The 18,114-nt window shown below is 47.3% G+C and overlaps 1 protein-coding gene across 1 annotated transcript in view; it reads left to right on the forward strand.

Moving 5' to 3' along the window:
- The window catches only part of akap9 (A kinase (PRKA) anchor protein 9), a gene marked incomplete at its 5' end in the record, with an annotated part of 84,233 nt that overhangs the window by 62,787 nt on the left and 3,332 nt on the right, over positions 1-18,114 (forward strand). Inside the window, 20 exons of the mRNA XM_084454977.1 lie at positions 1-80; positions 674-826; positions 2,936-3,943; positions 4,190-4,309; positions 4,409-4,453; positions 6,095-6,232; positions 6,412-6,456; positions 6,584-7,279; positions 8,444-8,504; positions 8,627-8,748; positions 10,149-10,337; positions 10,872-11,042; positions 11,366-11,489; positions 11,958-12,159; positions 13,283-13,433; positions 13,738-14,082; positions 14,868-15,167; positions 15,666-15,892; positions 16,508-16,613; positions 17,734-17,916. The exon at positions 1-80 is cut by the window's left edge and continues 25 nt beyond it. Coding sequence (XP_084311103.1) covers positions 1-80; positions 674-826; positions 2,936-3,943; positions 4,190-4,309; positions 4,409-4,453; positions 6,095-6,232; positions 6,412-6,456; positions 6,584-7,279; positions 8,444-8,504; positions 8,627-8,748; positions 10,149-10,337; positions 10,872-11,042; positions 11,366-11,489; positions 11,958-12,159; positions 13,283-13,433; positions 13,738-14,082; positions 14,868-15,167; positions 15,666-15,892; positions 16,508-16,613; positions 17,734-17,916 — 4,466 coding nt within the window. The remainder of the gene's footprint in view (positions 81-673; positions 827-2,935; positions 3,944-4,189; positions 4,310-4,408; positions 4,454-6,094; positions 6,233-6,411; positions 6,457-6,583; positions 7,280-8,443; positions 8,505-8,626; positions 8,749-10,148; positions 10,338-10,871; positions 11,043-11,365; positions 11,490-11,957; positions 12,160-13,282; positions 13,434-13,737; positions 14,083-14,867; positions 15,168-15,665; positions 15,893-16,507; positions 16,614-17,733; positions 17,917-18,114) is intronic.

Consider the following 18,114-nt stretch of genomic DNA (forward strand, 5'->3'; position numbering starts at 1 on the left):
CCGTTAGCGAGGCTGTGGGCTCCTCTCTGGAGGCCCAGCTACAGACAGAGAGAGAGGCTCTGGACAGGAAAGAGAAAGAGGTATGAAAGCACCGCATGGAGATGCCTAATGTTTCAGAAAAGAACACTTTCAGTGGTTACTTCATTTGAGAAACGTAAATGCAGAACTCCGGAAATCTACTGTATAGCATGTTCACTTAATTGAAGATGCGACTACACCCCCACTATCTTTTTAAAGTTCACCATACCCCCTCCCCCCCACCACCACTCTCACACACACTCGCACCGATTCTTAAGGCCAATTCGTAGTCCGGACGTACCATACACAGACTCCACTGGGGTCCGTGCTGACTAAAACGGGGTCCACTCCAGCATGTCCGCGTGAAGCTGCGTTTTTGTGACCGTGCGTAGCTAGCATCCTCCACTAGCAATCACCATGCTGTGATGCGCCAGAGAAATTAATGGTTTTCTGATGGAAATATGTCTTTTTTTGATATGTTACTTCAGGCAGAAAAGGAAAACGACGTGTTAAGATTGTGGGAAATGTAGGTCTTGTGTATGCGTTGAAAAAGCAAACAACTGCAGACTCTCTGTCCGGACAAGATCTGCGCCCTGTCCTTCTGGACTATGAAGGACACCTCACACCAGTGCTGTGTTGGTTCTCCCTGTTCCAGATCAGGAACCTGGAGGAGCAGCTGGAACAGTTCCGGGAGGAGCTGGAGAACAAGAGCGAGGAGGTGCAGCAGCTGCACATGCAGCTGGAGATCCAGAGGAAGGAGCTCAGCACCCAGCAGTACGACCTGGCCACCAGGGACAACCTGTTCAGGGTGAGAGCAACACCAACACTAATTCCCCGTAGCACAGCTAGCATACAGGCTAGCCCCATCCTAGCACGGCTAGCTTACAGGCTAACCCTAACCAGAATACAACTAATACAAATCTAACACTAATTCCTCCAAGCACAGTTAGCATACAGGCTAACCCTAACCAGAATACAACTTTAACACTAACTACGAATCTAATATTACCCCCCCTAGCACGGCTAGCATACAGGCTAACCCTAACCATAGTACAAAACTTACACTACCCCCCCAGCACGGCTAGCATACAGGCTAAACCTGACCATAATACAAATCTAACACTACCCCCCCAGCACGGCTAGCACACAGGCTAACCCTGACCATAATACAAATCTAACACTACCCCCCCAGCACGGCTAGCATACAGGCTAACCCTGACCATAATACAAATCTAACACTACCCCCCCAGCACGGCTAGCATACAGGCTAACCCTGACCATAATACAAATCTAACACTACCCCCCCAGCACGGCTAGCACACAGGCTAACCCTGACCATAAAACAAATCTTCTAAACTGGAATGAACACTAGACGGACCAGGCCTTGTTGCACAATTTTATATAATAAAACACAATAAGGCTGACTTTTGGCTTTCCTCCATACGCACACAACAAGGATACAGTTGACCTGACAACACTGCCAAACTATATTAATATAATTGAGAGATACAACGAAACAACAGATTCATGGAAATACTGAACACAGAATATGTAGACCAGGCAATAGGAAGAATTTCTTGCTCTATGATGTTGTTACAATGTTAACAGTGGATTTCATACATTCACAACAAATGCATATTAATGTTAAAGCAATACATAGCGTTTTCTCTGAACTGCGCCCCCACAGGCTCTGCGAGTAAGTGCACTGTCGTACTGTTGTAACGTTATCAGATTGTCTTTTTCTTTTTCTGGCTTCCTCCGTGATGTTTCGCTTAGGTTTTCTCACCTCCGTCATGATATCCTTGAGCTAAAAAACGCATGATATCCATAGACGCCGGAATAGTGAGCTACTACTGTGTTGTTTAAGCACAACGTTGCGCATGTGCACTTCGATTGAATGCTGCGTCCCGGGGGCGCGAGTTTTAAAGGTAATAAATGTCAATGTATTATTTTTCTGAGTAGACTGTTTGGACGATTCAGCTTACTTTTAGTAAATCTAATTGGAGAATTAGCACCAGACATGTTTGTAAAGGTCCAAATATCGCGATGTATTGCTTTAACATGATTAATTTGTGCCATACTGTAGATCTTATCTAAGGGCTAATACGCATTTGCATCACTTTCATGTGTTTATATTATGAAATACGTTTTTTGTACTAGTTCCCCAAAGTGAAATGTGTAGAGGTTTGATAAATTATACCAGTATCAGTTATTTACAGTAGCTACTTGTCCAGACCAAGCTGAATGAGACTCCTAGTGACTAATAGGCCTCGTTAATCAATATATGGCGTATCATGTAGATTGGTGTAGTCCCAAGGTAAGGCCGGCGTTTGTGTTGAGAGCCATCACAATATAATCTTCAACTTTTGAAGGGGATGGAGGAGAAGGACAGGCAAATAGCGCTTCTTAACGAACAGATCGCTAAGCTTCAACACACGGAGACAGCCTCTGATAACAAGGTAACATAATATACACCTGCGGGACAGATGGGCATCTGTTTGCGTATGTGTATATCTCTGTGATCGTGCATCAGTGTGTATGGCGTGAAACCCCGTGAACCGCCGTGTTTCGTGTTCCGTGTTCCGTCAACCGCCATTTTGTCTTTTCCTTTCGGTAAGTAGACCTGTATGTCGTCTTGTTTGGGTATTCATTTGACTTTACTAAACCTTTGAGACACTAAAAACTCTTTCCCTCCATCTTTGTCATGAAATTCACAAAACTCATTTTCTTAAATGCATTTAAAACCGCTTTGATGATGACCATAAACGTGATTGGTTGAGAGGCATTACTAGAATTATTCACCTCCTCTATTGGATTGTCACAACAGCTGGGTCTCTGAGGTTTAAAAGAGAGCATGAATGGTTTGAAAACCGACTCATCTTGGTCTCACAATCATCGCTGCATCCTTTTCCCCCAGGAGACGGAGGAGAAGGACGAGTTGATAAGGGACCTGGAGTCCCAGGTGGAGTGTCTGCGCAGCGAACAGGAGCGCCTGAAGAGGTACAGTGAGGAGGAGCTGGACCAGCTCAACGCCGTCATCGACAAGCTGCAGGAGGAGCTGGCCAACATCGAACAGAACCGGGCCGGCGCCGAGGACGAGGCCCCGCCGGACGGTCGGGCTGAGGGGCCCAGCCAGGAGCAGTACGACCAGGCGAGGCAGAGCGCGGACCTGGCCACCAGAGAGCTCCACGTGCTCAGAGCCGAGCACGGCTCACTCTCGGACACTTACCGGCGCCTGAAGGAGAGCGCCGTCGCTCTGGCCGGGACAGAAGACCCCGGGGAACTGGAGGAGGCGCTCAGGGAGAAGACCGCCGCCTTCATGGTCATGCAGGCCGAGCTGCAAGCACTGGAACGCAGCGCCACCGCTAGGGCGGACGGGCTCAGCCGCCGCATCCAGGAGCTGGACGACCTGGTCAGGGAGAGGGACTCGGAGCTGGCCTGCTGCCGCCTCCTGGTGGAGGAGGCCCGGAGGGACGCCGACGAGCTCCAGCGGAAGGTCTCCGGCCTGGAGGACAAGCTGAGGGAGAGAGTTGCCGCCGCCCTGGTCAGCCAGGCCCAGCTGGGCGCCGTCCAGCAGCGGTCCGAAGACCAGAGAACCAAAGAGCCCTGCCTGGACACCCTGGACCAGACGGACGCGTTGGCCCACGACTTCAGCCTCCCGGGAACGCGGCGGTTGGACTTGGGCACGCCAGGCCGGGCCGAGTGGGGCCCCACCGGCAGGGTGGTCCTCCTGACAGAGAAGCTGCGCGAGCTGGAGGTGGGACTGAGCAGCATGCAGAAGGACCAGGAGCTCCAGAAGCAGCTGCTGTCCAGCTCCGAGGAGGAGGTGCTGGAGTACGAGAGGAGGCTAGCGGTGCTCATGGACCTGCTCGGCCAGATGAGGACCAAGCCCGGTGGACACCAGAGGAGAATCCTGTCCACAGAGGTCAGGGGCTGTAGCTTGTCTTACTGTAGGCTTTAGTGTTAGCATGGACAGCTGCTCATTGGGGTGGTTAGTTAGCATTAGCATGTTCTACTGACCATGGATATATGAAGTAGCCTTTAACCAGTCCTACTGCCCAATTAGGTTCAATGCCAAAATACAGTATGTGTAGACGGGGAAAGTGTTGGTCCTCGTCACTTTGCCATGCTGATAAATGGCTGTTGTTTTTTGCCCTAATCCTGTAATTAGGGGGCCTCTGTGTCAGAGGTTCTTCAGGAGCTGCAGGAGGTCCGAGATGAGGCTGCTGCCACCAGAGAACAGCTCACAGCCTCCAGAGAGAGCAGCAGCAGACTGAAGGCGGAGCTCCAGGTTCAGTATATTGTCTGACTGGGGTTTCGGTGTGCTGCCTCATTCAGATTATTGTGTGGAATGGATCTAGCCAGAATGATCTTCTGTTATTTGTTCCAGGCAAAAGAGATCGCAATAGGCAAGCTTCAAGAACATCTGCAAAGGGTAAGAAAGAAAACTCATACATTGCTGTTTTCCATAAACCAATCCAGGGCAATTCTCGCTCTTCTGAGAGATATTACAATTAGAGGTGTCACCATATACTGGTTTTGTGATAATCGTGGTATTTAAAAAATGAAAATACTAATATCATTATGTAATAATCCAGCCATGCTATTGTATGAAGGAAATTCAATGAGGAAAATTAACTAATAATGATTTAATATGCCTATACACTGCAATTTTTGAAGAGAAAACAAACATTAAAATAAAGTTAAAGGTATAATATGTAGTATGTGGATTATTTCCCCCATCTAGTGTCTAAAGATAAAAACTGCAACAACACAACGTATTGGTTGCCAAAATGCCAGAGAATGCACTGTTTGTCATACTGTGATAAGATCTTCACTCCGAGAGGAACATAACATTACACTAATCAGTAATCACAATCAAGTATTTCAGAGTGCCATGTAATAAGTTACGTTAGATTCTGTAGTGTGGAGATAACGTAAGGTCTAGCTATGCAGATTCCAAGAAAGATAACGATAGCTAGTTAGCTAGCTAGCTTACCGGTCTAGTAGAAAAGTAGCCATGTCACCATGCGGCTTTATCCCATGAAACTCCATAAACTCCGTCCAACGAGCAAAGGCTGGCCCGATATTTATCCAACTTGAAAAGAGTGAGCGGAAGTGGACGGAAAAGCTGCCGTTTTATAGTCGCACACACACTTGATGCTAACCAACATCTATAATGCTGCTAATTCATGGAAGTATAATGTTTGCTGGCTACTGCTAATCTCACAGTGGTGAAGCTAGAAAGTACCTGGCAACCCAGCGCGCAGTACCAACACTGTAATACTATTGGCTGGTATGATATCAACAGTGTCATTGTCGGGCCGTCAAAATTTCATAATGTAATAATTTCTGACAAAATATCATTTTTTATGGAAAAGCAATACTTTTACTCTGCAGCCTTCGCAAAGCCCTATGGATGTATTATTTTTGAATTTAATGTATTATTTTAATTTTAATCCACATATAACATATTATACCTTTAAAGATGCCTTTTAAGTGATCGTTGTTTTTAAAAAAAAAAAAAAAGATTGCTATACAGGTGCATCTCAGTAAATTAGAATATTGTGGAAAGTTCATTATTTTACGTAATTTAATAAAAAAAATGAAACTTTCATATACTGTATTATAGATGCATTATACATGTAAGGAAATATTTCAAGGCTGATTGCCTCCATGTCACACTCCACAGTAATTTGTGCAAATAGCCCCCACCAAGTGTTGAGTGTATAAATGAACATACTGTACAATCATTAAGATTAAAACAAAAAAGGCTTGAAATATTTAACTTTGTGTAATGGATCTAGAAGACATGAAAGTTTCACTGTTTGAATTAAATGTAAAATAATTGACTTTTTCACAATAATCTGAGATGCACCTGTAGATATAATTGATATTATTGTTAATTAATATTGTGTTATTTTTGCCATGATAATTGTATTGTGACAATGTCATATCGTGACAGCCCTAATTACAATAATACAGCTGCGCTCAATGAAGGAGAGACTTTAAAATGGCTTAAATGAAGCTATGATGACGGCAACGTCTCATCGACCGCTTTGCCCTCTCACCTCAGGCGTCATCCGGAGGCGTTGCGGCCGAGATGTCAGAGATTCACCGAGAGCTGAGGGAGGTGCAGGAGGAGGCCGCGGCCACCAAAGAGGAGCTGTGCAGCTACAGGGAGCGCTGTGTCGATCTACAGCAAATGCTACAGGTCCGGACCCAGCCAGCGCAGTGGGCTGATCTCAGAACTCTTCATATCTCTTTCATCTTTGTTAATTGTTCACTCGTTAATGTTTGTGTGTTTGTAAATGTTTACAGAATTGTAAGTTATATTAATCTTTCCCGTGATTAACTTATGCTATCTTGTATTGTGCAAACTTTTTGATAAAGGAGAGGGAGATGACCATCACTCACCTCAAGGGACAACTTCACCAGGTAAGTGTCTGTGGTCTCACAGAGGAAACTTCATGTTCATAAGACAATATCTCATGTAGCTTTACTTTCTTACTTTCATTACCTTGATTGACGTCACCTTTGACCTTTGTTCTGTCTCCTCTCCCAGGCGTCGTCGGAGGGCGAAGGCGCAGCCAGGGCCGAGCTCCTCCATGAGCTGCAGGACGTTAGAAACGAGGCCTCGGCCACCAAAGAGCAGCTCAGCAGCTTCAGGGAGCGTGCCGAGAAGCTGCAGGACGAGCTCCGGGCGCGCGACCTGTCCATCGGCCAGCTCCGGGAGGAGCTCCTGCAGCTCAGGTCGGCCTTGGACACGGCCACAGAGCGGCCGCCACCATCCCCGTCGCCTCAGCCCTCCTCCTGCGCCTCCTTCTCCCAGCCCAAGAAGAAAGGAAGCAAACAGCAAGGCGCCAAGGCGGGCGTCGCCAAAGACAAACCGTCGCTTGCGAGGAAGAGCACGGCCGCCGCCGGCCAGGCCCCTGACAAACCCCGGACGCCTGCCCCGAACAGCGGCCCCCGGCAAAGCGTTCCTCGCGCGGACGCGGCCTCCCAGACGGAGCCCTCCCGGATGCCCGGCCCACGTCTGGGCGCCAGGTCGGCGTCTGAGGAGGAGGAGGAGGAGGTGCGTGAGGTGATCGGGGAGTACCGGGAGAAGATCTGCCAGATGCAGGAGCTGCACGCGGCGGAGATCCTGGATATGGAGGCGCGGCACATCGCAGAGAGCGAGGCGCTGCGGAGGGACGGCCAGCTGCTGGAGGAGGAGTGCAGAGCCCTCAGGGCTGCCCTGGACAAGCTGCGCCCCACGGAGGTGAGGATGACCGCAGCGGCTGTGTGTTTTACATCGCTGTGTACCCTGACTATCACAGAGATCGGATTCGTGCGAGTTTCCACGTTGTATAGGTCGGGGCTTCTCAACCTTTTTCTTCCACTGCGGCCAGTATGCAAATGTTCTCACAGACGGGTTGAATGGGAGTGCGGGAAGGGGTAGGGTGTTAAAAAAGCACTATTCTAAGGCAAATGAAAATAGGCCTAAGCCTACTGTAGTACAGTGGCATACAGTAAATAGGATATTGCAACTCACCAATCGCGGATCTCGAAATCATGATCTCTGACTGGGCTTAAGTTTGAGTTTAATAATTCTGCCTTGCAATCTTTACAAATTGACTAATGCAGAATATGCAAAAATACACAAAACACAAAGCATCCAATATATAAATATATAAACATCATGATAAACATCATTAAAACATTCATTAAGAGCTTAATTCTTTTCTGCCACAAAGCTGAAGGTGACAGGTGGGGGAAAAGCTGTGTTGCATTCAGCTCTGTGATGCTCTAGCCTGTGGTTCCCCAGTCCTCGTTACCTTGGCTTCTTCCTTTGATACTTTTTCCAGACCCTCTTTTGAAAATCAGCGTTTCAATAATGCAGTAGATTCGGACAGATGGTTAGTTCACAACAGGCCACGGGCCACGACGAGCTGAGAGCGTGGTATCACGTATGACTTGGACCTGGAGGAGGGATTTGGATTCCAGCTGATAGGCCTGTTAGCCTGATACAGATGCTGATCCTGACATTTAAGGCACTTAAGGCATACACCTCTAATTTCATTCTATCGATTTAATTTCCTTAACCTGGATGTTTTGTAGATGATTTTGGCGGGCTGGTAGCCAGATCTTAATCCCTTGTATAGATGATTGAAATAGCATGGCATACTGTAGCAGTACCAACCCCCAATCAGCAATCTCCACTTTGGTGGAGGTTTGAGTTGCGCCTGAGCCTCCAGTCACTGCTTTCTGTACTACGATTCTCTCATTCCTCTCGTTGAATAAAAGATCTGCAATAGCACAAAAGGAAGGAATGAGCATCCATTCCTCCACTCTCTTTAGAAAGAAATCTTCTTTCTCCTGCTCACCTCCATGCACGTTCACATGGAAGCCATCTCATGATCTGACCTGGTTTCATCCCCTGCAGGCTCCGTCATCAAGACCAGATCGTCCTGCAACATTACAGTTCAAAGATGGCTACACCAGTGGTAAGCTTCACTGTTCGCTAGTGTCATAGTCCAAGAATTGCCAACCTGCTGTTTCACTCGCTGTTGATAGTGTTAGTATGTACAGTAGTGTAATTGTAGCTGTCCTTACCTGTCCCTTGTAGACAGCAGCTCAGACTGGAGCCAGCGGACGGGCTACGACCTCCCCCACCTGCAGCAGGAGTTCAGGACCACGCCTGAGGGGGCCAGGAGGGAGACGGACGAGGCTCTGCCCGACAGGATCAAGGTAGGCGGCCAGACAAACCCTGCTGTTGATGCCTCATTACTTAAGGCCTATAAGAACAGGCTATTATGGAGCTTGACTGACGTCATACTGTATGAACTGCAGTAGAGCTGTCACCATTCAGCCGACTGGTTGATTTTTCGGTCTAAGATTTGTTTTGGTCGAGCAAATAATTAATAAATAAAAAATTCTACACAGCATGAGATGAATAGTACCACAGTTCGGCGTGCTTGTCAGTAGAATAATCCATTCTGGATGCTGTGTCCTTCCCTCTTAGCATAGCTGGGCCTATATCAGGGGTGTCAAACTCTGGCCCGCGGGCCAACTTTGGCCCGCAATGTAATTATATTTGGCCCGCGAGGCAATACCAAATGACTACTAGAGCTGGCCCGCCAGTATTATACAGCGCATTCACCGCTAATACTACAAATCCCATAATGCTCTGCTGTTGTTTTGGTGCGTCAATCAAGACAGGACCCAGAAACGCCCTCTCTTCTGTGACAGTAGTCATAGCAATCTCATACTACAACTGTAACCGTGTTACCCCTTCTTAAAAATGGCGAAAAGAAAGGCAGAAAACAGAAGGTTTACGTTATGTAACAGAGACACCTGTGTTGACCTAGCCGGCCGCTGTGTTTGCTCTGTTCCTGTTCATTCAATCCTGTCTGCCTTCTTGCCGGCCTGTCTGTCTGTCTGCCTGCCTGGCTGTCTGTCTGCATGCCGGCTGTCTGTCTGTCTGCCTGGCTGTAGGACAGTCAGGGTTTTACAAGCTTCTCTACTGAGCAGATGGAGCACCAACACTTGTGTCTGAGGGCGTATTCACATATGTTAGTGCACACCATTGATGCGCACCAAAAGCGAAAGTGATAAGTGCATGTTCAATGTTAAAGCAAAACTTGTTTGGGTCCATATTAAAATTTTAATTTGTTCAATGTTGGCCCGCAACTTTGTTCAAGTTTTAATTTTTGGCCCACTGTGTATTTGAGTTTGACACCCCTGGCCTATATGTTCTTGAACTCATTAGACGTCATTAGACTATTGTTACTCATCTGTGTCATTCACTTAAGAAAGTTAGACAGCATGAGACAAGCACAGTGTGCATATAGTTGTATTATTGAAACAAACTAGGTGTGGCATCATATAGTCATTATTTTTTTTATTCCAATTGACCAATCAGGAAAACGACTTTTGACCAAGATTTCTTTTAGTTGTTGACAGGCCTAGTAAGCAGCCATACAAACCGCAAGAATGATGGTTGTGCGTTGTTGGTGTGTCATTACTAGGTTTATTATAACAGGCTATGATACAGTAGGACTTTACTGATATGATACTGTATGAACTGTGACTGAACAAGTGTGTGTGTGTGCGTGCGTGTGTGTGTGTGTGTGCGCGTGTCCACTCAGGTTCTGCTCCGAGAGGTCCACCAGGAGGGCATGCAGGTGCTCAGCCTATCAGAGCTGCCCCTGGCCGAGGGAGAGGCGGACCCCGGCGCGCTGGTCCAAGGTTCGGCCAAGGACAGGGAGTCTCTGGTGGCCACGGTGGAGTCCCTCAAACACCTCATCACACTGATGCAGACGCACAGAGAAACGCAGGTGAAGGGCCTACAATACCGCTCAGGACATGCACTATATGGACAAAAGTATTGGGACACCTACACATTACACCTACAGGAGCTTTTATGACACCCCATTCTAAATGTGCAGCTGTAACAGCTTCCACCCTTCTGGGAAGGCTTTCTACAAGATTTTGGAGTGTGTCTGTGGGAATTTTTGCCCATTCATCCAGAAGAGCTGATGTTGGACGAGTAGGTGTAATGTGTAGGTGTCCCAATACTTTTGTCGACAATGTATGTTGGGACATACAGTAGGTGTCCCAACATAGGTTAGTGAGGTAGTACGTTTGTATTTGGATTTTGGGAGAAAATATATGACCTTCATAGTGAGTTTGCCTGTATTATACTACATGGACATCAATGCAATGTGCATCAATGTGCTTTGACATTACTAAAGAATCTGTAACAGGATCAGAGTCCCAGAGTGTGAATATACAGTATGTGAGTAAGTAAACAACAACAGCAGAAGGTAAATACGCTGTAAGTAAACCGTGTGTGTTGCCTGTGTGTTCAGACCCCGGGCGGCGGTGCGGACTGGCGTGCTGATCTCCTGGGGGCGGTGCAGCAGGTGTTTGTGAGAGAGCGCGGCGTTCTGAAGAGCGCCCTCTACGCCCGCCTGGACCTGCTGGACACCAGCGACGCCGTCGTCCACCTCAACCAGCTGGAGCGCAGGCTGGCCGAACAGGTCCTCGCAAAAAAACGTGTCTTCCACAAACACAGCCTTTAAACACCATGTTCTCTGTATTAGCTGCTAGGCTGAGGATTAGGCAGCTGAATTTGAGGTCGTTAGCAAACATCAATCAGTCAGAGCGCTCTGCTATACAGGTAAATAGATACTCTCTCAATCCCCACCCTAATTTAGGCGTGAGTCACTTTTACTCTGTTTGCTTTAAACTTCAGGAACTCGTCAGTTGTGGCGTCAGTTGTGGCGGTGTAGCCATGATGGGTAATGTCATAATCAGCTCTGGACGTTAACTTGTGCACGCTGCGCCCTGTGTGTGTCTCCAGGACTCCCATCACAGAGAAGCCATGGGGAACCTCCACGCGGCCGACAGAAGCAGTCTGCTGTCAGAGATCCGCCAGCTCCGGATCCAGCTGGAACAACTCAGCCAGAACCTGCCCCACAGCCAGGGTATGTAGTCTGAACACCGTCTGAACACCGGCAGTACCCGACCAACAGCCAGGGTATGTAGTCTGAACACCGTCTGAACACCGGCACTACCCGACCCACAGCCAGGGTATGTAGTCTGAACACCGTCTGAACACCGGTACCTGGTACAGTACCTCTGATTGTATTGTTATTGATAATTGTGGAATGAAGAATGGTAAGAGTTTTTTATTTTATTTTAGTTGGTTACATTTGCAATGTTATCTAAAATGACATTTTGGTTTCACCTGTATTTAACCAGGTCTCATTGGTAAAATATGTTCTAATTTGCAAAACCGTAGACGGTGTCATCCACATTTGTCTTGGATGTTCTAGATACCTGTACATTAATGATATATAATGAGAATAGCTAGGGCAGAAAAACCTCTTATCAGTTACTGCACATGTAAACTGACCCTCTGTTGTATTGTATTGTGTTGTTTTCCTGCTCAGGTGTTCATTCTGGTGTTCAGAGTGGTGTTCAGGAGCCGAGGGAGAGGGTGGCCCCCCAGGGTGGCCCTCAGGACCCTCGCAGTCTGCAGGCGGAGAGGCTGATCCTGGATGAGCTGAGGGGGGAGCTCACCCAGACCAAACTAGAGCTGGAGACCACGCTGAAGGCTCAGCACAAACACCTCAAAGAGCTGGACACACTCAGGTAACGTCTCAACACACAGAATGAGCATAAACACACACACACAGGCATGCACGCAAACATGTCCGTAATAGGCCCCAGAAATAATAGTACCACAAGACAACTGTTTGGATTTACATTTAATAACACTCAACAAAACGGTCAATTTTAGGATCTTACCTTCTGTAACTACAGTACTTGAAAGAAAGATGATCAAACATAATATTCAAACCAGGAATCATAGAATAATCTTCGCTTTCACCTTAACTTTGGCTACTTCTGTGTTTTTCTCACAAAATGCAAAAATGGAAAATTGAAAGTTCATTGAGCTGGGCTGGAACTGGAAACCTCCAGCTTTGGAAATGTGTTCCTAAGTGATTGAGTTATTGAAAATGTGCCACGTCTCCTCATTCCTTGTGAGTTGACAGATACCGGATCACGTCTTGGTCCGATGTTGAATTGGTAGATAGATGCATTTGTAATAATTTAATTACATCCAGAACAAAGATGAGTTTGAGAATAAAGTACTCATCTAATGTCGTGTAACATGGCCTTCATAGAATGTGTGAAATTTAATGATCCAACGATCAGACTTGTCTTCATGCATAGACTATTAGAGAAATACACAGTGTCTGTGTGAACATTCAACCTGTACTTTAGGCCAGGTGCAGCATAAAAATACCAATCTAGAAGAGGAGAAGGATATTCGCACTCTGGGTTACAACTCCCAACACTATTTGAGTAATGTTTCAACCACATAATCCAGTGTGCGGATATCCTTCTCCTCATACAATGTGAACCAAGCCTGCTAAATCTGCTCAAAGACGCCACCTGGCGGTGGTGTGTCACTGAAATGAAATAACGCATTCAGTGAAAAGCCACAATGGTGAAACACTGCGGCAGGGTAAATCACAGGAATAACCCCACTGTACACACACACACACACACACACACACACTGGACTTGACTGTATCAGGTACAGTAAGACTAGAATGAACTAATGCCCTAATAAACTCCAACCTAAAGTAGCTTGTCACATACACACACAAACACACACACACAAACAGACAGAGAGACAGAAGGGATACGTTGTTCGCTCTTGTTCAAAAGGTTGTTCCATGTCTGTCAACACTTCCTGTGTCACCAGAGCTGAGGTGTCCCAGAAGGCGGCTGAGGTGGAGACGCTGACCGACCGCCTGTCAGAGCAGCAGAGGAAGAGCAGAGAGCAGCAGTGGGCCTTGGAGAAGGAGAGGTGCAGATCTGACAAGAAAGACCAGACGGAAGGCGAGGCGCTGGAGGTGAGTCGTCCGGTCATGAAAGATCAACACCAGCCATTTTGTGGCTTGCATAAAGGTAGGAAAGTACCTGTAGGTAGGCAACTAGGATTGAATACAATATTTAAGTATATGTCGAAAAGTATTCCATCAACAACATAAATCAATTCATGATTAACCTCTAGTATACTTCCTTTTTTAGGCTCCCAGTAACTTGTTAGCTTGTGTCCAAGCATAAGGACTGTAGAAGGGCTCCATGTCTGCATGGTGACTTGTCCTCGTGCATACTGTATGTTCCCACACAAACGTATTGTCCCCCGTCACCTAGGACCTCAGTCTGGCTCTGGAGGACCAGCAGACGCGAGTGGCCCAGCTGACCTCGGCGCTGGACCAGGAACGCCACCACTCCGCCCAGCTGTCCCTCCAGTCCCAGCAGGAGCGCCTCGGCCTCCAGAGCCGCCTCTCGGAGCTGCAGGTCCGGCTGGAGTCGGAGTGCGCCCGGGCCCAGGAGCTGGACGCCGCCCTGGGGAGAGAGAAGGAGCTGCGGCGGCCCGGCGGCGCCCCCGGCGTGGGGGAGGAGGGGGGCGGAGGGCGGCCGGCAGAGGGAGGGGTGATGTCGTTCCAAGCCGTGCTGGAGGGGCTGCAGAGGGAGCTGGATGAGAAGCATGCGAAGGTATAGTTGGAAATGTGACCCAACTGGTTTAAACTGGATCCTAGGTATAGACACCGCCCATCTGCGCCATCGGATCACTAGCTTTTCGGCGGCGTAGCTGGCTAAAGAGGTGTTTGGTCATGTGCGTCGGCAAGTCAGAGGACCCGAGACAAACCCAGCGTGGGCAAGTGAGGGTTGAAGCCATACTGACGAACGACGCAGTGACACCTGTGACTATGGTGCCTTTGGCTCCACTGCAAGCATGAATTTAATCAAATCAAATCAAATCAAAAATGACTCTGGCTGCACGGTTACGCTCAGCTCGGCCAGCTGGGGGCGCTGTGGTGTGGGAGTGCGTTTAGAGGGGTGTGTGACCGAGCTCGGCCAGCTGGGGGCGCTGTGGTGTGGGAGTGCGTTTAGAGGGGTGTGGGACCGAGCTGAGTTGGTTAAATTCACTCCTCACATATTCGTCCAGGTTTCAGTCGGTCTCTAAACGCTCTACTAGAGACTGAAGACGTTCGTCCAGGTTTGAGTCAGTCTCTAAACGCTCTACTAGAGACTGAAGACGTTCGTCCAGGTTTGAGTCAGTCTCTGAACGCTGTGCTCAACTAGAGGCTGAAGACGTTGAAATGTATGTGTTAAAAGTGGGTGGAAACAATTTGAGAGATTGAAAAAGATCTGCATTGCAGAACCAATCCAATGTCTTTAGGGTGGTCCTTCCTAATGGAGCGGTGAATGTTTGGTTTTGATTCTCCACTCCAGTTTGTTTAGAGGACATTTCCTTCCGTAAACCCCCCCCTCCTCAGGTGGTCGGTCTACTCGGCCAGGTGGAGGACCAGAAGCTGGAGGCGGTCCGTCGGGAGGAGGAGTTGACCTCCACGGGTCAGAGGTCGTGGCGGGACCAGGAGGCGCTGCGGGAGGCCCGGGCTCGGCTGGAGGCGCTGGAGGAGCAGGCGCGGGAGGCCGAGGCACAGCTAGAGAGGGAGGCGCAGAGGAGGAGGGCCCTGGAGCAGGAGAAGGACAGGCTGGAGGAGAGAGCGGCCCGGCTAGGAGAGAGGAGGGAGGGGGAGAGGACTGGAGGAGCGCAGCAGGACGACGGACACAAGGTCAGCCATTCACCCATACTGCGTTTATAAACAAAGAAGGAATCCTCAACTTGTCCAATTATTTGTTTAGAGATAGATAGATAGATAGATAGATAGATAGATAGATAGATAGATAGATAGATAGATAGATAGATAGATAGATAGATACTTTAATGATTTTAACCTTCATTCTACAGTATTCCCCATTTATAGTATCATGCTGTAACCATCGGAGACCAATCCTTTAGTCCTGTACTGTATTCCTCTCTTGTGTTTTGGATTCTGTTAATCAATGTCAGTTTACTACCCTAGCTACTCTGTTGTGGTATGTTGCTATTAGTAGAGGGCACTCTACTTTTAAGTATTAGCAACAGGAGCTATCAGGAGCTGTCATTAACACTGATATTACATGATCAACTGGACTGTATATTGCTCTGGGCAACTAGCTCCATGTGACAGTCCAGTGTTTTGGTGACAGTTCACCGTGTTAGCTGTGTTGTACTGTCTCTCCCTGAGTAGCAGGCCCCTTGGAGAGGCGAGCCCACAGACCGCACCAGGGACTGGGTGTTCCAGCAGAAGACCAGCGACGCTCAGACAGGCGACTCCAGCACGCCTTCCCCTCTAGGGGGCACGGGCAGGGGGACCACCGCCCCGCACGACCCCAGACGCACCGCAGACACCATCATGGGCAAACTGCACCTCATCGCGACCAAGGTCCGAGCCATGGCCAGCAGGGGTACTGGCAGGTATAGTTCTGTCTTATCTCATTGTTGTTGTTGTTGTTTTTTTAATTTTCATTCTCTCTTTTCTTTGTTAGATTTTGGCATTTCGAATATTTGAGCTTTTTAAGGAGCCACACGGAACCAATACATTAATTCATGTATTTGTGTCTGAGCAGTAATTCACCAACATGCTGTAAACCTTAATGTGATATCTTGTGATATATTGAGCTGATGACATGAGTCTTCCAGCTGTTGATTATTACATTATTCAGTATCATGTTTTCACTTATTACCTCACACATTCAGAAAGACTACACATAGATAGATACATATATAAAGTCATTCACACAAAGTGGTCACACACTCACAGATGTTTGCATTCAGTTAAAACAGTTACAGCATCTGTCCACCTTGATTTTCTAACACTAAAGTGCACAACACACAGATTTTGTTGACTGTATTCACACTCGCACACAATGCCATAATGCACTTTTTTTTTCAAGTATGTATCATTTTAAAGTTCAACATTTGATCTGACGATACTAAAAAGTTGCTTTGAAATGGTTTGTAAATGCTTTACCAATTAGCTGTCATTGTGATTGATTTATTGGTAATGATCTATGTGTCCTGTGTACAAAGGCTGACCACAGAAGTGGATAGTGAAGAGCTGTCCTGGCTTCAGTCCAACATTGATGAGGTCATCGCCCTGCTGCAGCAGTCACCAGGGCTCCCCTCTGTTCCTGAGGTGAGAACAGCTGATCTTCTCACACAGTCCTCTCCAGCTCAGTCAGGCTGTTACGGAAATGATTACCAATGCTAACGGGCGCACGCTGAAGAGGATCATAGCGCCAGTCACCATTAATGGTCCTCTGATTATTATCCAAAGACAGCAGATCCACAGACTGACCTTGTCCTGCTCTTTGGTTTCTACGCTTTCCAATTTTACCTGGGTAATCAGCAATTACAGTGGAAACCAATAGTGATCACGTCTGTCCAGGGCAAATTGATCACTATAAGAGGATGATTATTAGAACCAAATTTTACATGGTTTTACATGTAAGCCTCATCCCTGTGTAGAAACACAGTTCTGTTCTCTCTTTGTAAACCGCTCAAACCAGCTGTGTGGAAACTTTACCTGACCAGGTAAACGACGAGGACAGCTTCAAGGTGCTTTCCCCATGCGCATTCCAGAACGTTTTGCTGCTGCGTCTTGTTGGTTCGTTTTTGGCTGTTTGATAAGCTTCGAGGATACTACGTTTTTCATTGAAATTGAAATGAAATTGAAATGAAATTATTTTTCCCGTCATGATATCGCTGTACGCAGCACCAGTCTAGCCAACCAAAAGCAGACGGGTTACCGCGAGGCAAAGTAGGCTGTCACAGTGGGAAATTTCTCAATGTTTTAAAAAGTTTCTATATACTCTATTATCATGTATGAAAAGACCCAAAACGAACACTGTAAGCAGATTCCTTGATTACTGTAAGTGAGTTATTTAGAAATTATTCTGTCCCAAGCCTTTTGATCCATTGATCAATGTAACCGTGACTATAAGCGGTTTCCACTGTACAACAAAAGCATATTTCCTTTACAAGGTTGCATAGTTAACTGGATAACAGCATCTCTTCATTATACTTACAATATGTTGATCTCCATTGCCCACCTCATGAAATGTCAACATCTGGCTAATTGTTTGATTTAATTCAAATGATCAGGATTGTAGCAGAAAGGCACTATTTAAATTCATTATAGTTGTCTCATTACTATCATCTTGAACAGTTAATATACTGTGCACTGACTGTCAATAGTGTATTTACAGAGGAATAATCTCTGAGGTGTAATTTTTATTTTGTGCCTGTCTCCCCAGAGCGCCGCCCTGCAGGCGGGAGGCTCCAGCTCTCTGACGGAGCGCCTGCTGAGACAGAACGCCGAGCTCACGGGCTTCGTCAGCCGACTGACCCAGGAGAAGAACGACCTGCGCAACCAGGCCCTCCGCCTGGAGGAGGAGCTACGACGCTACCACCAGGCAGGGCTCAGCGTGGCGGACAGCGTGAGTGCTCCAGAGTACTACCATACCTGTATATGTACTGTAGTAGTACTCCAGAGTACTACCATACCTGTATATGTACTGTAGTAGTACTCCAGAGTACTAACCTACCTGTATATGTACTGTAGTAGTACTCCAGAGTACTACCATACCTGTATATGTACTGTAGTAGTACTCCAGAGTACTAACCTACCTGTATAT

The sequence above is a fragment of the Borostomias antarcticus genome (assembly GCF_949987555.1).
Source record: "Borostomias antarcticus genome assembly, chromosome: 21".
Lineage (NCBI taxonomy): Eukaryota > Metazoa > Chordata > Actinopteri > Stomiiformes > Stomiidae > Borostomias > Borostomias antarcticus.